Source organism: Coregonus clupeaformis, chromosome 6 (genome assembly GCF_020615455.1).
Source record: "Coregonus clupeaformis isolate EN_2021a chromosome 6, ASM2061545v1, whole genome shotgun sequence".
NCBI lineage: Eukaryota > Metazoa > Chordata > Actinopteri > Salmoniformes > Salmonidae > Coregonus > Coregonus clupeaformis.
Genome location: NC_059197.1, coordinates 39,087,483 through 39,108,409, shown reverse-complemented (window position 1 = coordinate 39,108,409; position 20,927 = coordinate 39,087,483). Strand labels below are relative to the sequence as shown.

Genomic DNA, 20,927 nt, shown 5'->3' with positions numbered 1-20,927 from the left:
CAAAAGTAACAGTCAGTATCTGGTGTGGCCACCAGCTGCATTAAGTACTGCAGTGCATCTCCTCCTCATAGACTGCACCAGATTTGCCAGTTCTTGCTGTGAGATGTTACCCCACTCTTCCACCAAGGCACCTGCAAGTTCCCAGACATTTCTGGGGGGGAATGGCCCTAGCCCTCACCCTCCGATCCAACAGGTCCCAGACGTGCTCAATGGGATTGAGATCCGGGCTCTTCACTGGCCATGGCAGAACACTGACATTCCTGTCTTGCAGGAAATCATGCACAGAACGAGCAGTACGGCTGGTGGCATTGTCATGCTGGAGGGTCATGTCAGGATGAGCCTGCAGGAAGGGTACCACATGAGGGAGGAGGATGTCTTCCCTGTAACGCACAGCGTTGATATTGCCTGCAATGACAACAAGCTCAGTCCGATGATGCTGTGACACACCGCCCCAGACCATGACGGACCCTCCACCTCCAAATCGATCGCGCTCCAGAGTACCGGCCTCGGTGTAACGCTCATTCCTTCACGACGATAAACGCGAATTCAACCATCACCCCTGGTGAGACAAAAATGTGACTCGTCAGTGAAGAGCACTTTTTGCCAGTCCTGTCTGGTCCAGCGACGGTGGGTTTGTGCCCATAGGCAACGTTGTTACCGGTGATGTCTGGTGAGGACCTGCCTTACAACAGGCCTACAAGCCCTCAGTCCAGCATCTCTCAGCCTATTGCAGACAGTCTGAGCACTGATGGAGAGATTGTGCATTCCTGGTGTAACTCGGGCAGTTGTTGTTGCCATCCTGTACCTGTCCCACAGGTGTGATGTTCGGATGTACCGATCCTGTGCAGGTGTTGTTACACGTGGTCTGACACTGCGAGGAGGATCAACTGTCCGTCCTGTCTTCCTGTAGCGCTGTCTTAGGCGTCTCACAGTACGGACATTGCAATTTATTGCCCTGGCCACATCTGCAGTCCTCATGCCTCCTTGCAGCATGCCTAAGGCACGTTCACGCAGATGAGCAGGGACCCTGGGCATCTTTCTTTTGGTGTTTTTTTCAGAGTCAGTAGAAAGGCCTCTTTAGTGTCCTAAGTTTTCATAACTGTGACCTTAATTGCCTACTGTCTGTAAGCTGTTAGTGTCTTAACAACCGTTCCACAGGTGCATGTTCATTAATTGTTTATGGTTCATTGAACAAGCATGGGAAACAGAGTTTGAGTTACAATGAAGATCTGTGAAGTTATTTGGATTTCTACTAATTATATTTGAAAGACAGGGTCCTGAAAAAGGGACGTTTCTTTTTTTGCTGAGTTTATTTAAAATGGAGAAAAGGCTTGAGTCAGGGATTTGACTACAGGTAAAACAAACAAAGAAAATAAGCATGTCTGAGTAACGTAAATTGCATTGGTCTTTTGTTTAACGTGTGCTAAAAATAAAAATCACACGCACACACACAGACCAATTTGACACAGATAGATAGCACATGTGTCTGCTGTCGATAATGAGCTCTTGTTGCTCCGGACAAATAATGGAGGAATCCCTCCCCACAGAGTAGAGAGAAAATGAAAACTAGCCTACTGTACACCACAGAAACACCTGCAGACAGACACGCACACTCGCTCCTTCTCTCTCACATACACAAAGCTGTTCTATAAAATTATTTACATATAGACGAGACATGAGCCAAGTGAAAGCCGAGCTAGAGGTATGAGATGTGGAGATGTTGAGATAGACATGACAATAGACCAGACAGAGAAGCTACACAGTAAAATGCCTGCCTGACTCTACCTCTCTTTGTTCAGAGTTGGGCCAATACACACACGCACACACACACGCACACACACACTGATACACACCCGCTCGGAGGGACAAACACACAAGGACGGGGAAACACAAACACACACTTAACTGACCTGTGGGTGCACCCTAGGACTACAACCACATCTGAGGCTACATTTACCCACCCAGGGCTAGGTTATTTCAGTGCCTAAAGTCATTCAGCTAAAACTGTTGATGTCTGAACCAGGGTTTCCGTTAAGAAAACGTGGCGCAGGACATTTGACCGGCAACATTTTAATTTACCGGACATTTGAGAAATGTACCGGACCGATATGCATTGGGTGCATCGTGCACAAGGCAGTAGGCTACGCGCAAATGTTCGTTCCATAATGCAATTAGTGGGAAAACACAGTTGTCAAAAGAAAATATCAATTCAAAATGTAGCTCAGTTAGTAGAGCATGGCGCTTGCAACGCCAGGGTTGTGGGTTCGATCCCCACAGGGGGCCATTATGAAAAATGTATGCATTCACTAACTGTAAGTCGCTCTGGATAAGAGCATCTGCTAAATTACTCAAATGTAAATGTAAATCTAATAGGCTTCAATATCTATTAAAACCTTCAGGTTTCAAACCATTAAGTATACACTACATGACCAAAAGTATGTTGACACCTGCTCGTCGAACATCTCATTCCAAAATCATGGGCATTAACATGGAGTTGGTCCCCCTTTTCCTGCTATAACAGCCTCCAGCCTCCAAGGCTTTCCACTAGATGTTGGAACATTGCTGCGGGGACTTGCTTCCATTCAGTCACAAGTGCATTAGTGGGGTCGGGCACTGATGTTCGCCGATTAGGCCTGGGCGTTCCAATTCATCCCAAAGGTGTTCGGTGGGGTTGCTGTAGCTGGCTTGTGCGGTGGAGGAGATCTTTATGGGCTATACTCAGCCTTGTCTCACGGTAGTAAGTTGGTCTGTTGATTTCCCTCTAATGGTGTGGGGGCTGCGCTTTGGGATAGTGGGTGGGGTTATATCCTGCCTGGTTGGCCCTGTCCGGGGGTATCGTTGGACGGGGCCACATTGTCCCCCGACCCACCCGTCTCAGTCTCCAGTATCTATGCTGCAATAGTCTATGTGCCGGGGGACTAGGGTCAGTCTGTTATATCTGGTGTAATTATCCTGTCTTATCTGGTGTCCTGTGTGAATTTAAGTATGCTCCCTGTAATTCTCTCTCCCCCCTCCCGGAGGACCTGAGCCCTAGGATCATGCCTGATGACTCCTGGCTGTCCCCAGTCCACCTGGTCATGCTGCTGCTCCAGTTTCAACTGTTCTGCCTGAGGCTAGGGAACCCTGACCTGTTTACCGGACGTGCTGTTTTTGACTCTCTCTCTACCGCACCTGCTGTCTCGACCTCTGAATGCTCGGCTATGAAAAGCCAACTGACATTTACTCCTGAGGTACTGACCGGTTGCACCCTCTACAACAAATGTGATTATTATTTGAACGTTTGAACATCTTGAAGAACAATCTGGTCTTAAATGGCCATGTACACTTACAATCTCCACCTGGCACAGCCAGAAGAGGACTGGCCACCCCTCAGAGCCTGGTTCCTCTCTAGGTTTATTCTTAGGTTCCTGCCTTTCTAGGGAGTTTTTCCTAGTCACAGTACTTCTACATCTGCATTGCTTGCTGTTTGTGGTTTTAGGCTGGGTTTCTGTATAGCACTTTGTGACATCTGCTGAAGTTAAAAGGGCTTTACAAATACATTTGATTGATTGATAGCGCTAAGATTTCCCTTCACTGGAACTAAGGGGCCTACCCCGAACCATGAAAAACAGCTCCACTATGCATTGGGGCAGGTAGCGTTCTCCTGGCATCCGCCAAACCCAGATTCATCCGTCGGACTACCAGATAGTGAAGCACGGTTCATCACTCCAGAGAACGCGTTTCCACTGCTCCAGAGTCCAATGGAAGCGAGCTTTACACCACTCCAGCCGACACTTGGCATTGCGCATGGTGATCTTAGGCTTCTGTGCGGCTGCTCGGCCACGGAAACCCATTTCATGAAGCTCCCGACGAACAGTTCTTGTGCTGACGTTGCTTCAGAGGCAGTTTGGAACTCAGTAGTGAGTGTTGCAACCGAGGACAGACAATTCTTTACGAGCTACGTGCTTCAGCACTCGGTGGTCCCATTCTGTGAGCTTGTGTGGCCTACCAATTCGTGGCTGAGCCGTTGTTGCTCCTAGACGTTTCCACTTCACAATAACAGCTTTTACAATTGACCGGGGCAGCTCTAGCAGGGCAGAACATTGACAAACTGACTTGTTGGAAAGGTGGTATCCTACGACGGTGCCACGTTGAAAGTCACTGTGCTCTTCAGTAAGGCCATTCTACTGCCAATGTTTGTCTATAGAGAGTGCATGACTGTGTGCTCGATTTTATACACCTGTCAGCAACGGGTGTGGCTGAAATAGCCGAATCCCCTAATTTGAAGGGGTGTCCACATACACTGTTGTCATGACTCTCCCTGGGTGAGGATCAAAGGCCTCATGTCAGCCAAGACAATGGCCGACAACAACCAGACAAAATAATAGTGATAATAATACTTTTGCCTCATAACTAGCCACGCCCGAGGGAGCTCAAAGAGCGTGTCAGTACGACGGAAACGCCCCTCTTTACCAGAGTGCATAAAAGACTGAGTTAAGAATGATCAGATCAGACTAGACGGACCTCAAGCTGCAGCTGTTGTCCATATTGGTCCCGACCCTGAAAATCAACACGAGGTGAAGACGACAATGTTGCCTCCACTAACAATCAATGTTACGGCTGAGTAGCTGGTCTAAGTACTGTATCTAAGAAGGTGAATTTAAGTGGGACCATCCTGTTACTCTCCTCAAACCATCGTCTACTACACTGCTCTCGTCACCCCACTGGGGATCATCGACACGGCTGATTAGCCATCCTCAGAAGACCACTTCCAGAACGAGTGAAAGTAAACAGATGACTAAGAAGGACATTGTGACCTCTTGTGGACAATCTTTGCCTTATGTCTGATCCTTACATCTAAAAGGCCATCCAAAAAGAGAAGGCCCAAGCGACCCTTCCCACGAAGGCCTGGGTCCAACAGAGATGACAAAGACTAACACGTAAATACATGCATTACTTCTTACCAAACGGGCGGCAGTTCTGGCAAAGTATTAGGATTACCATGAGATCTCTCTCTCTCGCCAGCTTTTGTAACAAGTGTCATATTGTGTTAGTCCGCTAGGGACCCGTTTTCATTGTATTAAGTTTCTAATCCCTACCTATACCGTGTATGTGTTTGTATCTTGTGTTATCATTTTTAATTAGTTAGTAAATAAATAATTAAATCAATTTGTGTGGTACGGAATGATCAGTAAGACCCGGGTTCGTGCAGACTTAAAGAGCCTACGGCTTTCAGAATGAGACTGATACTAGGTAAATGATTAATAAATGACTGTTAAATTATAAGAGATACCTTGATATCTTTAGAGTTAATTTGTGAAACGGTAACTCGTTAAACTTTTCCCGTGGTGCCCCAAATTCCTAATGAGTTAATTGTTACATAATTAATTTAATCTAGTAACAATTAAACATATTCAATAAATAATAGTAATCACAATAATGAAAGGCACGTCAAGACACTGTATATACAAAAGTATGTTTTCAAAATGCATACTGCCTCCAGCTCATTGCAAAGTGGTGTGACGCACTTACGAAGCCTGCCTTACGTTGCCGTTTGATGGCTCTTTCAAAACAACTGGGAAACTCGGATATCTCAGACTTCCGACTTCTGTGCGTTCAAGGCAACATGGAAAAAAACTATCTCCGACTGAGAAAAATAGTCTTGAACGGTCATCCAACTCGGAATTCCAACTCAGGAACTCGGGCTTCTTTCTAGAGCTCCGACTTTCTGACCTGAAGATCTTGGACGTCATGATTTGACCTCATATTTTTCAGAGTTCCCAGTTGTCTCGAAAACAGAGCAAGATGCTGCAGCAGCTCTTCCGCCGTCTGACAGATTATCCATTCAAAGGCTCTGTATCTGTATCCTGTACACGTGTGATTAATAAAATAGTCTACATAACGAATATACTGTACACACAGGCCAATTTAATCCCACAAAATTATGCCAAGTAACTTATAGACTGATAAGCATGGTCAGTCAAATGTATTTACCTCAACTGGTATTTCCATCAATGAATAGGCTAAAAAGCATTATTTCACAATGGGATTTCTTCTTATTTTCTCTGACAATTAACGGACAAAAGCCGGCTTGTCTGAACGGAATGAATTTATAGTGAGAAAACGGAAATGTGAGTTTAAGTAGTAAAGATTGATAGATCGATAATAGGTGTCAAAGTTCAAGGAGGGCTTACTCTCACAGCATTGTATGGGTCTGGGTGTGTGTGTGGGCATTGGGTAAGGCTATTCACCTGACAGAGAAAAAGGACAGAAAAATTATAAAAAGGTGTTGGGCTTGGCAGAGACTCGGAGGCTGGCTGGCTTTAAAGTGTTGTGTGTGTGTGTGTGTTTGACAGTCTGTCAGGACAGCATGTAGCTGGCCTTTCAGCCTGACTGCACCCTGTACCACCCTGCCCTTTCCCCCCCATCCCTCCTACTCCCCTTCCACCTCACCTGTATCCCCCTCTCCTCCTGTATCCCCATCTACTCCCAGATGACAGAAGCAGTGTGATTACAGCTGAAGGTCAGCAGGAGGTTATCGCTCATGTGACAGCCTGCTGCAGGTCTGGGGAGGAGGTTGGTGTGTTGTGTAAAAGAGTAGAGGGGGAGTGTGTGTGCGACTGTGTGTGTGCGTGTGTGTTTGGCGTGTACCGTGTTTCCCTAGCTCCACCCAGGCCCAGCAGACAGAGACAGAAACCCCTAAAGCATATTGGTCGTGCGTATGTACTAGTGTTATCCTGGGCTGCAACAGAACAGTCAGTCTGACTGGAGCTGCTTGCTGCAGCAGACAATGGTTCTCTGTGGGCCTCTCAGCTGAGACAGGCCAAACAAAAGATCCTCGGTGTCATCTACACAGAGCTATTAAAGAACAACCCAAACCAGCCACAGCCTGTTCTGTCCTTCCCTGCACGAGGGCTAGCAGAGCCTAGAGAGAGATACAGACATCACCGCATCTCATTTCAGATTAATTAAACCCTTACAGTACCAAAGATTGTTAAAACTAAACCAAGATAGACCCCATCCTGTCGTTTCAAATGGGAACAAACTAGTCATAGTGGGCAGAACAAGCAAGGAGGTGAGCAGAGCCAAGCACAAGCTAGCGAGATCCTATTCTAGCATGCATATGCATATTTTCATTAGGGAACGCCTACTCTAAAGTGCACGTGTGCAGTAACTCAATTGGCCTTTGCACTCCTTTAAAACACTACATTTTTTGAAACTTTGCCAAAGGGTAAAGTCCACTCTGTTTGTAACAGATTCTAGTTTTGGGAACAGAAACTGTATTGAGATAAAATGTTTAATCTATGAGAAAATTAGCAGAATGTATGCCAAAATCCATCTAGTTCCATCTTCTCCCACTGCCGACCAATGGGCTTCCTCTCGCTACAATATTTGGTAGTGAGTGGAAACGCCAAGCGGACGCTTCACATTTATACATCCGGTGAAATAGCTGTCTCATTGTTCCATCTGTGGTACCACACCACTTACTTTCCAATTCATTATTCTACCTCAGATAGGAACAGGAAGTAACAATAAGAGCAACAGACAGACAGGAAGGACAATAAAAGCACTAGTGTCGACTTCAGTCAAGATGCTGCTGCAGTACTGCAGTCAGACTGACTGCATAGAGATCCAAGCTTTCCCTCCTCACCCTGGCTCGACCTCTGGAGGGGATAATATATAAATAAAGACACATACCAAATTCACTATGCGGCAAGAACAGACGAGAGGGAGAGAGAGGGAGTAAGAGGGATAGAGAAAAGGAGGAAAAGAAAACGGATGGAAAGAAAAGGGAGAGAAAGAGAAAAGGGAGAGAAAGAAAAGGGGGAGAAAGAGAACGGGTGGGAGAGAGAAAGGGGAAGAGAGGACTAACAGAGGGCAAGCAGGCTGGTCTCCATGGCTACCAGCCCACAGTGAGAGGAGGCAGTGTGTGGTTGGGTATGAGTGAGTGGGCCGCCATGGCCAGAGGTAACAAAAGACATCCTCGCTCAGAGTACATGCTGTATCTACCGACTGCTGTTTACCAATTCAACACACACACACACACAGATGTCACATATCAACTACTCATCTAAACAGTGACTGGCAAATGGACTACGTCATGCTTACTAAAAGACAGCCAATCCCTAACCCCACCTTTTCTATAAAAAAAACTGCATGATCATGAGAAACTTTCATCTAATGAGGATTTCACCAGCTTTGCACCCATAGGAGAGCTGTCGAGTTCGACGAAACGTATAACAACCCTAAACATAGGCTGAATGCAGCAGAGGGGGTAACACTGGTATTCAGATCGCACAGATTTGAGACAGTACAGTAAGAGCTGTTCCATGAAGAATAAACCAAACAGGACACACCGAGCGAGAGGAGAGAAGCTGCATTACCTCATACCTCTGAGACAGCGCCAGCCTGTCTGTTGATGACATCACTTCCTGTTGAGCTAGCTCCGCACTACACACATCTGCTTCAAGATCACCACCACAGAGCAGCCATGCTGCTGCTGCACAGCTTTCACACTGCACCATCACGAATTCACTATCAAATGTATTTCGAGGCAAAGCTCCACTGAGACCAGGTGCTGCATGTATCAATCATCTCAGAGTAGGATTGCTGATCTAGAATCAGTTTAGCCTTTTAGATCATGAATAATAATATTACATGGACAGGGGGGGACCTGAGCCTAAATCAACACTCCAACTCTGAGACACTTGATACATCCCGCCCAGTCTTCTACCCTACAACAGCCCATAGAGTCAAAGACATTCACACATTTCAGAAATAGTCTATCCTCGCTCAGTCTTGACTGTACCAATCATTACCAAGCCATGGGCTACTTATCCATCTTCTTACTGGTCAATCAATCAATCTAGGTTATAAAACCAGCTTTTCTGCCTCGCCAGCCAGGACACCACCTAGCCTACGGTGGTGCATCTGTCTGTAACAAGGTTTCTCAGGTACACTTTACATCACAGCAGTAGACAAGAAGACATATAGACCTGCTGAATATTTCAACACTAGCCTACATCACTGAATGTTTTATAAGCAATGCCTAATGAACCTTGTCACATATAGAATTCTATTCCCCTTTAGAATTGTATATCCATTTGTATGTAGGTCAAGTCTTTGATCGTATATGCTGGTTATGTGTTGCTGTCAGTGTAGGTATACCCTGTGGCCCAGGTTTAAGAAATAAGCTACCTAGTATTTGTTTTCTTGCCTGCATGGGGTGCCGATTGGGTGGAATTTGCACTTTTAGGACTATTCTATTGCACCAGGCAAGCTCAATGAAGCGCAGCTAAAGTATTTGTAAGAAAACATGGTTCTATTTGAACCCAAGTGTCGTATTGGAGTATTAAGGCTTCTATGTGGTTGAAATCTGAATAGGCTCAATGTTTTATGAGTTGCCCTGCGCAGCCTGCCTGCTGCCGTATATAGAGCATGATATCACAGCCTGGGCCTTTTCTGGCTCAGTGTTATGGTGCTTCTCTCCCTGGCCTGTGAAATGATAACCTCAGTGGAAACAAACTGGGTGGAGGACAGAGCTCAGTACAGTTCTAAAACGCCACTGTGACTGGCAGGCAGAGAAAGACATTACAGAGAGAGATGGACATTCATTAAATAAACAACAGAATAAAAGCAATGCAAGAGAGCGAGCGCGAGAAGGAGAGATGGGTTTCTTCATTACTTCAGTTCATTCCCACTGCTGTCCTCGGACAGAGAATGGGACTCTTTACTGCCCATAGTGACCGGTGCTTGGCTCCTCTGAGTCGGAGGCATACATGGCTTAGTAGAGCAGTATGTACTCCTGAGTGGCACAGTGGTCAAAGGTACTGCATCGCAGTGCTAACTGTGCCACTAGAGATCCTGGTTCGAATCCAGGCTCTGTCGCCGCCGGCCGCGACCAGGAGACCCATGGGGCGGCGCACAATTGGCCCAGCGTCGTCCAGGGTAGGGGAGGGAATGGCCGGCAGGGATGTAGCTCAGTTGATAGAGCATGGCGTTTGCAACGCCAGGGTTGTGGGTTCGATTCCCACGGGGGGCCAGTATAAAAAAAAATATGTATTCACTAACTGTAAGTCGCTCTGGATAAGAGCGTTTGCTAAATGACTAAAATGTAAATGTAAATGTAAAATGTCTGTCTGGCGGTTAAGATCACGAAGCCATGTTCAGCCAAGTGAAAACCATGGAAGAGCAGCACTAGTGTAGCGCACAGGACCTACTCTGCCCACTGAGAGGGAGGAAAGGAGAAAAACAAGGGAGCGTGAAGATTTTAAGACATTATTTTTATAACAAAGGATTGTGTGGAGCATGTGCAAATTTTCTCTCCCTCTCCTAACCATGATCCCTATATGTACTGTACTTAACAGTTCACTAAGAACATGTAGGAGAGGCCTTGTTGCCTCCACTAACCTTCAGGGGTTTGAACCAATCATATAACAGGATTGGGTCGTTACAGTTGTATCCCTGGGCAACCCTTAAATGTCCATGAAAAAGACAAGTCAGTCATACGAATTCTGTCCATCTGAACGTATCTGATAGGTGGGGTTGGGCTACTCCAGGCTTGCATCCAAAATAGCTCCCTATTCCCTATTAGTGTACTACTTTTGACCAGTGTCTCATAGGGCTCTGGCATGGGGAATAGGGAGCTCTGGCCTAATGTAGTGCACTATATAGGGAATAGGGTACCATTTGAGACTGGCCCCATGTCTTGGTCATTAGACAGTGGTAATTAACAGTCTTCTTACCTGCAGAGATACATCACTTAACCATTGGCCTACAATGGTTGTGTCAACATGGAAATCAAATTAACATTAAAAAAGCCACACCAAATCTGTTTGTTTAAGCTAGAGATATATGTTTCTCAATCCACCGCATCCACCGATATCGCTCTTCCGCATCTGCGGTGAAAGGTGGCAGAGCTAGAGCGGTGTTTCTCAGACCATAAGACACTCCCGAAAAATCGGTCTTCTCATGAAAACGTCTGTAGCGTCCGAACGGTTTGGCCTCCAAAACTATTATGAAATCTGAGGCTCTCATGGACAACATGGTGTTCTCCGTTTTACTCTAAGACACGCAGAAGCCTCACGTTTTTGAAAAATAAATGGAAGTACAGTGCCTTCGGAAAGTATTCAGAACCTTTACTCAGTACTTTGTTGAAGCACGTTTGGCAGCAATTACAGCATCAAGCCTTCTTGGGTATGACGCTACAAGCTTGGAACACCTGTATTTGGGGAGTTTCTCCCATTCTTCTCTGAAGATCCTCTAAAGCTCTGTCAGGTAGGATGGGGATCTATTTTCAGGTCTCTCCAGAGATGTTTGATTGGGTTGAAGTCCGGGCTCTGGCTGGGCCACTCAAGGACATTCAGAGACTTGTCCCGAAGCCACTCCTGCGAAGGTGAACCTTCGCCCCAGTCTGAGGTCCTGAGCAGGTTTTCATCAAGGATCTCTATACTTTGCTCCGTTCAGCTTTCCCTCGATCCTGACTAGTCTCCCAGTCCCTGCCGCTGAAAAACATCCCCACAGCATGATGTTGCCACCACCATGCTTCACCGCAGGGGTGGTGCCAGGTGTCCTCCAGACGTGATGCTTGGCATTCAGGCCAAAGAGTCTAATCTTGGTTTCATTTACCAGAGAATCTTGTTTCTCATGGTCTGAGAGTCTTTTAGATGCCTTCTGGCAAACTCCAAGCGGAATGTCATGTCCCTTTTACTGAGGAGTGGCTTCCGTCTGGCCACTCTACCATAAAGGCCTGATAGGTGGAGTGCTGCAGAGATAGTTGTCCTTCTGGAAGGGTCTCCCATATTCACAGAGGAACTCTGGAGCGCTGACAGAGTGACCATCGGGTTCTTAGTCACCTCCCTGACCAAGGCCCTTCTCCCCTGATTGCTCAGTTTGGCCGGGCGGCCAGCTCTAGGAAGAGTCTTGGTGGTTCCAAACTTCTTCCATTAAAGAACGATGGAAGTCACTGTGTTCTTGGGGAACTTCAATGCTGCAGAACTGTTTTGGTACACTTACCCAGATCTGTGCCTTGACACAATCCTGTCTCGGAGCTCTACGGACAATTCCTTTGACCTCATGGCTTGGTTTTTGCTCTGACATGCACTGTCAACTGTGGGACCATATATAGACAGATGTCTTTCCAAATCATGTCCAATCAATTGAATTTACCACAGGTGGACTCCAATCAAGTTGTAGAAACATCAAGGATGATCAATGGAAACAGGATGCACCTGAGCTCAATTTCGAGTCTCATAGCAAAAGGTCTGAATACTTATGTAAATAAGGTACCGTTTTTTTTTTTTTCTTTTATACATTTGCAAAAATTTCCAAATAAAACTGTTTTCACTTTGTCATTATGGAGTAGTGTGTAGATACAAAAATCAATTTTAGAATAAGACTAACGTAACCAAATGTGGAAAAAGTCAAGGGGTTTGAATACTTTCCGAAAGCACTGTAAGCAAGCATGCATGCATATATATACACACAAACACAGCAAAAAAAGAAATGTCCTCTCACTGTCAACTGCGTTTATTTTCAGCAAACTTAACATGTCTTAATATTTGTATGAACATAGGATTCAACAACAGACATAAACTGAACAAGTTCCACAGACATGTGACAAACAGAAATGGAATAATGTGTCCCTGAACAAAGGGGGGGTCAAAATCAAAAGTAACCGTCAGTATCTGGTGTGGCCACCAGCTGCATTAAGTACTGCAGTGCATCTCCTCCTCATGGACTGCACCAGATTTGCCAGTTCTTGCTGTGAGATTTTACCCCACTCTTCCACCAAGGCACCTGCAAGTTCCCAGACATTTCTGGGGGGAATGGCCCTAGCCCTCACCCTCCGATCGAACAGGTCCCAGACGTGCTCAATGGGATTGAGATCCGGGCTCTCCGCTGGCCATGGCTGAACACTGACATTCCTGTCTTGCAGGAAATCATGAACAGAACGAGCAGTATGGCTGGTGGCATTGTCATGCTGGAGGGTCATGTCAGGATGAACCTGCAGGAAGGGTACCACATGAGGGAGGAGGATGTCTTCCCTGTAACGCACAGCGTTGAGAATGCCTGCTATGACAACAAGCTCAGTCCGATGATGCTGTGATACACCGCCCCAGACCATGATGGACCCGCCACTTCCAAATCGATCCCGCTCCAGAGTACAGGCCTCGGTGTAACGCTCATTCCTCCAACAATAAACGCGAATCCGACCATCACCCCTGGTGAGACAAAAATGTGACTCGTCAGTGAGGAGCACTTTTTGCCAGTCCTGTCTGGTCCAGCGACGGTGGGTTTGTGCCCATAGGTGACGTTGTTGCCAGTGATGTCTAGTGAGGACCTGCCTTACAACAGGCCTACAAGCCCTCAGTCCAGCATCTCTCAGCCTATTGCGGACAGTCTGAGCACTGATGGAGAGATTGTGCATTCCTGGTGTAACTCGGGCAGTTGTTGTTGCCATCCTGTACCTGTCCCGCAGGTGTGATGTTCAGATGTACCAATCCTGTGCAGGTGTTGTTACACGTGGTCTGACACTGCGAGGACGATCAGCTGTCCGTCCTGTCTCCCTGTAGCGCGGTCTTAGGCGTCTCACAGTACGGACATTGCAATTTATTGCCCTGGCCACATCTGCAGTCCTCATACCTCCTTGCAGCATGCCAAAGGCACGTTCACGCAGATGAGCAGGGACCCTGGTCATCTTTCTTTTGGTGTTTTTCAGAGTCAGTAGAAAGGCCTCTTTAGTGTCCTAAGTTTTCATAACTGTGACCTTAATTGCCTACAGTCTGTAAGCTGTTAGTGTCTTACTGACCGTTCCACAGGTGCATGTTCATTAATTGTTTATGGTTCATTGAACAAGCATGGGAAACAGTGTTTAAACCCTTTACAATGAAGATCTGTGAAGTTATTTCGATTTTTACGAATTATCTTTGAAAGACAGGGTCCTGAAAAGGGGACGTTTCTTTTTTTGCTGAGTTTACACACACACACACACACACACACACACACACAGTATCAGTCACCTACTCATTCAAGGGTTTTTCTTTATTTTTACAATTTTCTACATTTTAGAATAATAGTGAAAACATCAAAACTATGAAATAACACATATGGAATCATGTTGTAACCCAAAAAAGTCTTAAACTAATCAAAATATATTTGAGATTTTTCAAAAAGTAGCCACCCTTTGCCTTGTTGACAGCTTTGCACACGCTGGGGCGACCGTTAGAGATATTTGGAACTCACGTGTGAAAAGGTTCATAACAATACCATAAAGTAGGCTTAGTTATCTTATTCTCTGTCTGTGAGATAGGTGGGTATGTCACGGTCTATGCTCAGCCAGCTAATGCACCCCATTTAGCAGTGGAGGCGACAGTTAAAATGGAATTGACTGGTTTGGGATCAGATTAGAGGATCCCAGCATGGTTCATCCCTTAAAGAAGGAGAGCACTCCATAGGGCTATCTAAACAGCTGTGAATCTGCACAGGGAAAGGGAGTGATATGAAGGCAATTCTGACCGTAGTATTTCACAGTACCAACCAAGTCAGTTTCTCCACCACAAACAGAGACAATGACATGGTACTGATCTGCTGGTTGGAGGAGGTCAGTGAGCTCAACAACACATGGAGGTGAGGTGTGTGTTTGTGTGTGTGTGTCTCGCTTGGAACTGTTGAGTCAGCTGCAAATATACACAACACACAAAATATGCATGGTGAACACAATCTGCTGTAGATGAGGTATGAAGAGCTAATTCTTCATACAACAAACGGCCTCTTCCACTAGCAGCAGGCATAATAGGATTTGGTGGGCTCTGCAGAGGCCACACCTCTCAGCAGTCAAGGGCACAGACTAAACCCACCAGGCGTTACATTGTTCAGCCTGAGTAAGACTACAGGGGGAGAGGGAGAGAAAGAGAGCAGGGAGAGAGAGAAATGGAGTAGAGGAGAGCGCAAGAGAGGGAAAAATAAAGAGAAGGGGGAGGAGAGAAAGGGGGAGAGAGAGAGGCCGACAAGTGGGAGTGGGAAAGCACAGTTGAGCTACCAGGATTCAGGAGGCTTTAGATTACCAACTCATGTATTCAGCAGCAAAGAGGACTAGCAGCAAGACCCACAAGTCAGGTTCAGTTAAATTAGCCTGCTAAAATACACTACATGCTTGTGTAATGCATGCAAAGCACATTTGTCCAACATTTAATGCACTAGGTTCAACAAGCAAAAATCCTATGTAACAACATAACAGGTTTCAAGAAATATGCTCTGAGAAATGTATGCTATGTTATCATGGCAGTCTGAGCACCAGCATTTTTCAGTGAAGTTACAACTGTTGTGTCCCCACACAATCAGTCTGTCTGACAGGCTGGAAATACTTTTACTGTTAATAATCTGTAACATTCATGATGCAGCTACGTCAGAGCAGTCACAGCCAGTGGGGGGATGCTGAGAAGGAACACAGTCACAGCCAGTGGGGGGATGCTGAGAAGGAACACAGTCACAGCCAGTGGGGGGATGCTGAGAAGGAACACAGTCACAGCCAGTGGGGGGATGCTGAGAAGGAACACAGTCACAGCCAGTGGGGGGATGCTGAGAAGGAACACAGTCACAGCCAGTGGGGGGATGCTGAGAAGGAACACAGTCACAGCCAGTGGGGGGATGCTGAGAAGGAACATAGTCACAGTAAACATCTTTGACTAAAGACCTGGAAAAGACTAAATAGAAGTTATTTGTGAAGCAGGGAAAAAAATAAAGAAGCTTGAACTTGGCCCATCTGCACAAGTCTGCCTCCTGCCTGCAGGTCTGTGGGGGGGCTCTGCCGTGGCCTCTGAGCTCAAATCCACTGACCCTGGAAAAACAAATGTGCTTTTTATTGGTTCTGGAAATAAGAATAGAAAAGGACTTGTTGTGAAAAAATATATTTCGTAATCTTAACAGCTGACTGCTGTGCTGCTGACAAATAGGCCTGACACCTAAGACAATACAAATATTGTTGCTTTCAGAATAAGGCGTCCCACTTAAAAATATATATATAATTTACATCCAACAGTGAGGAAGACCTCCAAGAACCACAAAGTTTATTTTTTAAAAGTCTACACCCTATAACAAAAACAAGCACACAGAAATGTCTTCCCCATTCTTCCTCCCTGAACTAACAATCTCTATGGTGACATGTCTTATATCACCAGTGAGCAAAACACATCCTTGTTCTACTAGACTTTCTCCTTCAAAAAGCATGAGCAATTTATAGAAGCTTTCACACATGCCCTGAATAACCATCGCTCTCTCCAGCTCAATCTGACAGTTGAGTTGGGACACAAAAACATTGGCGGGGAGAGGAAGTTTTCAATAGAACGGAAACAAGATCTATTTGCGTGCAGCTTGACAACAAACAAACCATGAAGAGGGTGAGGGAGGAGAACGGGGGTCAGACTATTGAGGAGGCCGGGGCAGGCGGGCAGTCAGCTGGTAACAGTCACCATTTCCCCCCAGTCAGTCCATTGTTTTAGCTGTAATGACACAAGATGGCCGCCTGGTTTCCTGCCAGGGTTCACAGAACACAGACAGAGCGGGACCGGCGGTTGGTCTGTCACACAGATCTGAATGGGTGTTTTACTGTCAAGAGCCTCCTTTTAAAACACTAGGGCCAACGGACTCCAACAGATGGAATGCAACAGTCGCCGCTCCTCGTCGGCCTGGCGGCTCACATGGAGCAATGGTCCCATTCTGGTTTCCTGTAGTGTGTGTGTGTGTCAGGGCATTACATAACGGAGTAGAAGGAGAAGAATGTGAGGAGCCTGCTCAGTGTTCTGATTAAGGAGCATGGAGGATTAGAATTCCAACGGAACACTCGATAGCGATACTGAGAGTTCCGTTGGCCCCGTGTCTGTGAGGCTAAACTAAAATGCAAAAACACACTGTCAAGAGAACGACAAGTGTTCTGTTACGTCATGTGAAGGACCGCCACATCGCCACATTTATAGTCAACCTATCTCATTACAGATAAGGTAACAGCACAAACCTAGTTCATCAATGCAAATAAAAGATGCATGGTTAGGCTAACTCTTGCTAACACAATATTAACATTCAGGGGTTGCGGTAGGTTTCAGAAATCTGTATTTTCAAAACGCAGATCGTAAAAACCATTTCACCTGTGTTTTATATTGAAAGTTACGTTTTTTTGGTTGCTTCAAGAGTGATCAGGGGCGTTCAACTAGTTTTCCTTTACACAAAATACATTAGCGCAACACATTGGGGGCGACAGGTAGCTTAGTGGTTAAGAGCGTTGTGCCAGTAACCGAAAGGTCGCTGGTTCTAATCCCCGAGCTGACTAGGTGAAAAATCTGTCGATGTGCCCATGAGCAAGGCACTTAACCCTAATTGCTCCTGTAAGTCGCTCTGGATAAGAGCGTCTGCTAAATGACTAAAAATGTTTTTAAAAATGTAAAAATTGCTTCAGATGACAGAAGCGCAATGCTATTTGGCTAGCAGCCACATATAGCTAGCTAAGTAAAAACGACCATCATATTTATGTTTATCATATAAAGAACGTAGCCAGCTACATTTCCTAATGTTTTGCTTCAACTTAATCTAACATTTTAACAGAGAAAAGTACACTGAGAAAGGTACCAGAGAAAAGTGCCTACACATCAGTCCGAGCACTGTCTGCTGACAGAATGCCGGTTCGACAACGAGAGCTTATTATTACAATAACAAGCATTTTTGATCTGCGTTTACAACACATCAAGATATTTCTTATACGTTTAATCTTTTTTTTCTGCGTGAAATTTTTTTCACGTGACCCCAGAGATTAGTATGTTAATTGAACACACAACCTTTGACACATCTCTCCCCTCTGCTCTCCTATAGATCTGTAATCCCCTTTAACCATGCCCTCACACACACCCCCTTCCCACATATCTTAACCTTCTCTCATCATGTATCTGATCTGACACAGGGCTGTGTTAACCCTCTTATCCCCCGCCTCAGGTGTTAATTACCAGGTTCATAGACACCACAGGGCTACAGACACCGCAGGGATGGTTACACACCTACCCTGTTGTCGATGGCTACAACAGTGTCTCCCCTGCAATTTGCTTCAACAACTTCCCTGACTTACTGCACAGATGAACACATCTGTGTCTGTGTACAACTCCCCAAATCAATGCCCCTGGCTGACGATTCGTGGACAACACACATGGGACTGTCTGGACTTCCACATTGTACAAAAGCCATTGTATACCTCTGCCCATTTCCTTGGCCACAAGCTAAAGAGATCTCCTCTGCACTAGCAATATTAGGCTGTGTCATCCTCCACATCCTTTGTTATATTGTGCCTTATGCCATCTTTTGGGTCACAGTTAGAGGCCAAACTGAATAGTGATCAATACAATTTTGGAGACAGGAAGGAGGAGATCAATATATTTGGGCTGGGGACCTCAGGGGAGTCTGTCTGGGTCCCAGGCACCCTAATTAACTGCAGATCATTGATTCTTCCAGATGGGCCCCAAAAAAATAATAGTTCATCTCACTCGGCCAGTTTTAAAAAATCAATGCACATCTTGTGCTGTGAGTGAGTTGGCAATTTCCTTCACCGCATCCATGTCTGTCTGATGAGAACAATGGTAACTACTAGCTAGAGCTGTTGCTTTGTGTCTCTGGAATGGATCGAATGGTTAACAAGGCACGGAAGGTTTGCACTTTGCAGGGGGGCTAGAAAGGAACGCAATTTTCAGTGTTCACCTGCTTTCCCCCCCTTTGCTGAATACAGATGCATGTATTGAGCTCATGGGGCTTCTAGACCATGTAATAAAGACATTCACCAGCCTCAGTCCCTGACATCACAGGTACTGCTGATGTCACATGGCTGTGTTATTCAGGGTTGCTCTAGGGAACAGCTGGTGGTAGATATCAAAGAAACGGCAGCTCAGCTAGTTATTGCAACAACATTGTGGGTTGTGTGTCTGTGTTTTAACATTGTTGGTCATCGTGTGTGTGTGTGTGTTTATGTGTGTTACTCACAGTTCGTCTCGTTGCCGTTGTGACAGCACCATGGTGGCGGCAGGGATATGTGGGCGGGGCCAGGGGTGGTCGAGCAGAGGGCGTGGCTTGCAGCTGCTGCGGTTTCCCCGGTCAGAAGATCAGATCAGTTCAATCTAAACAACACCAGACACACACTGACAGCGATGGCGTTCCGATTCACAACGACGACTCCGGCTAACTGGGGGATGGAGGCGCTGCCACTAACGCAGGACTCTGCCCCCCAAAAGCTCTGGCTCCAGGAACGAGACGAGAGGAATGCCTGCAGAAGGGTTACCAGTCAGTTCTAAACCGCATCTGGAAAGAGAAAGAGAGGGAAGAATATGAGCAAGGGGATAGAGAAAGTAGAGGGAGAAGTAAAGAGAGCGGGAGTGAGAAAAAAGGAGAGAGCGACAGAAAGAAAGCGGTCACTATTATGTATGCATGACAGACACACCATAGAAGAACAGGCAGAGAGGGGGGATGGGGACCATAACATTCATATGACAGTAAAGAGCATCTGTGTCTCAAGCCATCTCCTCTCATCACACTACTTAGATCCAGAAAGATATAGAGAGGTCACAATAATACAGCTGACCTCTGTTGCATCAATAGAATGTGTTGACCAAGCCTTATAGGTACAGTGAGGGAAATAAGTATTTGATCCCCTGCTGATTTTGTACGTTTGAGACAGAATAACAACAACAAAAATCCAGAAAAACGCATGTCAAAAATGTTATAAATTGATTTGCATTTTAATGAGGGAAATAAGTATTTGACCCCCTCTCAATCAGAAAGATTTCTGACTCCCAGGTGTCTTTTATACAGGTAACGAGCTGAGATTAGGAGCACACTCTTAAAGGGAGTGCTCCTAATCTCAGCTTGTTACCTGTATAAAAGACACCTGTCCACAGAAGCAATCAATCAATCAATCAATCAGATTCCAAACTCTCCACCATGGCCAAGACCGAAGAGCTCTCCCAGGATGTCAGGGACAAGAGTTGTAGACCTACACAAGGCTGGAATGGGCTACAAGACCATCGCCAAGCAGCTTGGTGAGAAGGTGACAACAGTTGGTGCGATTATTCGCAAATGGAAGAAACACAAAATAACTGTCAATCTCCCTTGGCCTGGGGCTCCATGCAAGCTCTCACCTCGTGGAGTTGCAATGATCATGAGAACGGTGAGGAATCAGCCCAGAACTACACGGAGGATCTTGTCAATGATCTCAAGGCAGCTGGGACCATAGTCAACAAGAAAACAATTGGTAACACACTACGCCGTGAACGACAGAAATCCTGCAGCGCCCGCAAGGTCCCCCTGCTAAAGAAAGCACATATACAGGCCCGTCTGAAGTTTGCCAATGAAAGAAAGCACATATACAGGCCCGTCTGAAGTTTGCCAATGAACATCTGAATGATTCAGAGGAAAACTGGGTGAAAGTGTTGTGGTCAGATTAGACCAAAATCGAGCTCTTTGGCATCTACTCAACCCGCCGTGTTTGGAGGAGGAGGAATGCTGCCTATGACCCCAAGAACACCATCCCCACCATCAAACATGGAGGTGGAAACATTATGCTTTGGGGGCGTTTTTCTGCTAAGGGGACAGGACAACTTCACCGCATCAAAGGGACGATGGACGGGGCCATGTACCGTCAAATCTTGGGTGAGAACCTCCTTCCCTCAGCCAGGGCATTGAAAATGGGTCGTGGATGGGTATTCCAGCATGACAATGACCCAAAACACACGGCCAAGGCAACAAAGGAGTGGCTCAAGAAGAAGCACATTAAGGTCCTGGAGTGGCCTAGCCAGTCTCCAGACCTTAATCCCATAGAAAATCTGTGGAGGGAGCTGAAGGTTCGAGTTGCCAAACGTCAGCCTCGAAACCTTAATGACTTGGAGAAGATCTGCAAAGAGGAGTGGGACAAAATCCCTCCTGAG

General features: G+C 46.0%; 1 protein-coding gene across 3 annotated transcripts in view; it reads right to left on the bottom strand.

Moving 5' to 3' along the window:
* The window catches only part of LOC121567911 (lissencephaly-1 homolog A), a 63,959-nt gene that overhangs the window by 23,273 nt on the left and 19,759 nt on the right, over nucleotides 1-20,927 (bottom strand). For all 3 annotated transcript variants that reach the window (XM_041878283.2, XM_041878282.2, XM_041878284.2), the window contains one exon: nucleotides 18,991-19,305. In XM_041878283.2, coding sequence (XP_041734217.2) covers nucleotides 18,991-19,022 — 32 coding nt within the window. In that variant the 5' untranslated portion in view covers nucleotides 19,023-19,305. The remainder of the gene's footprint in view (nucleotides 1-18,990; nucleotides 19,306-20,927) is intronic.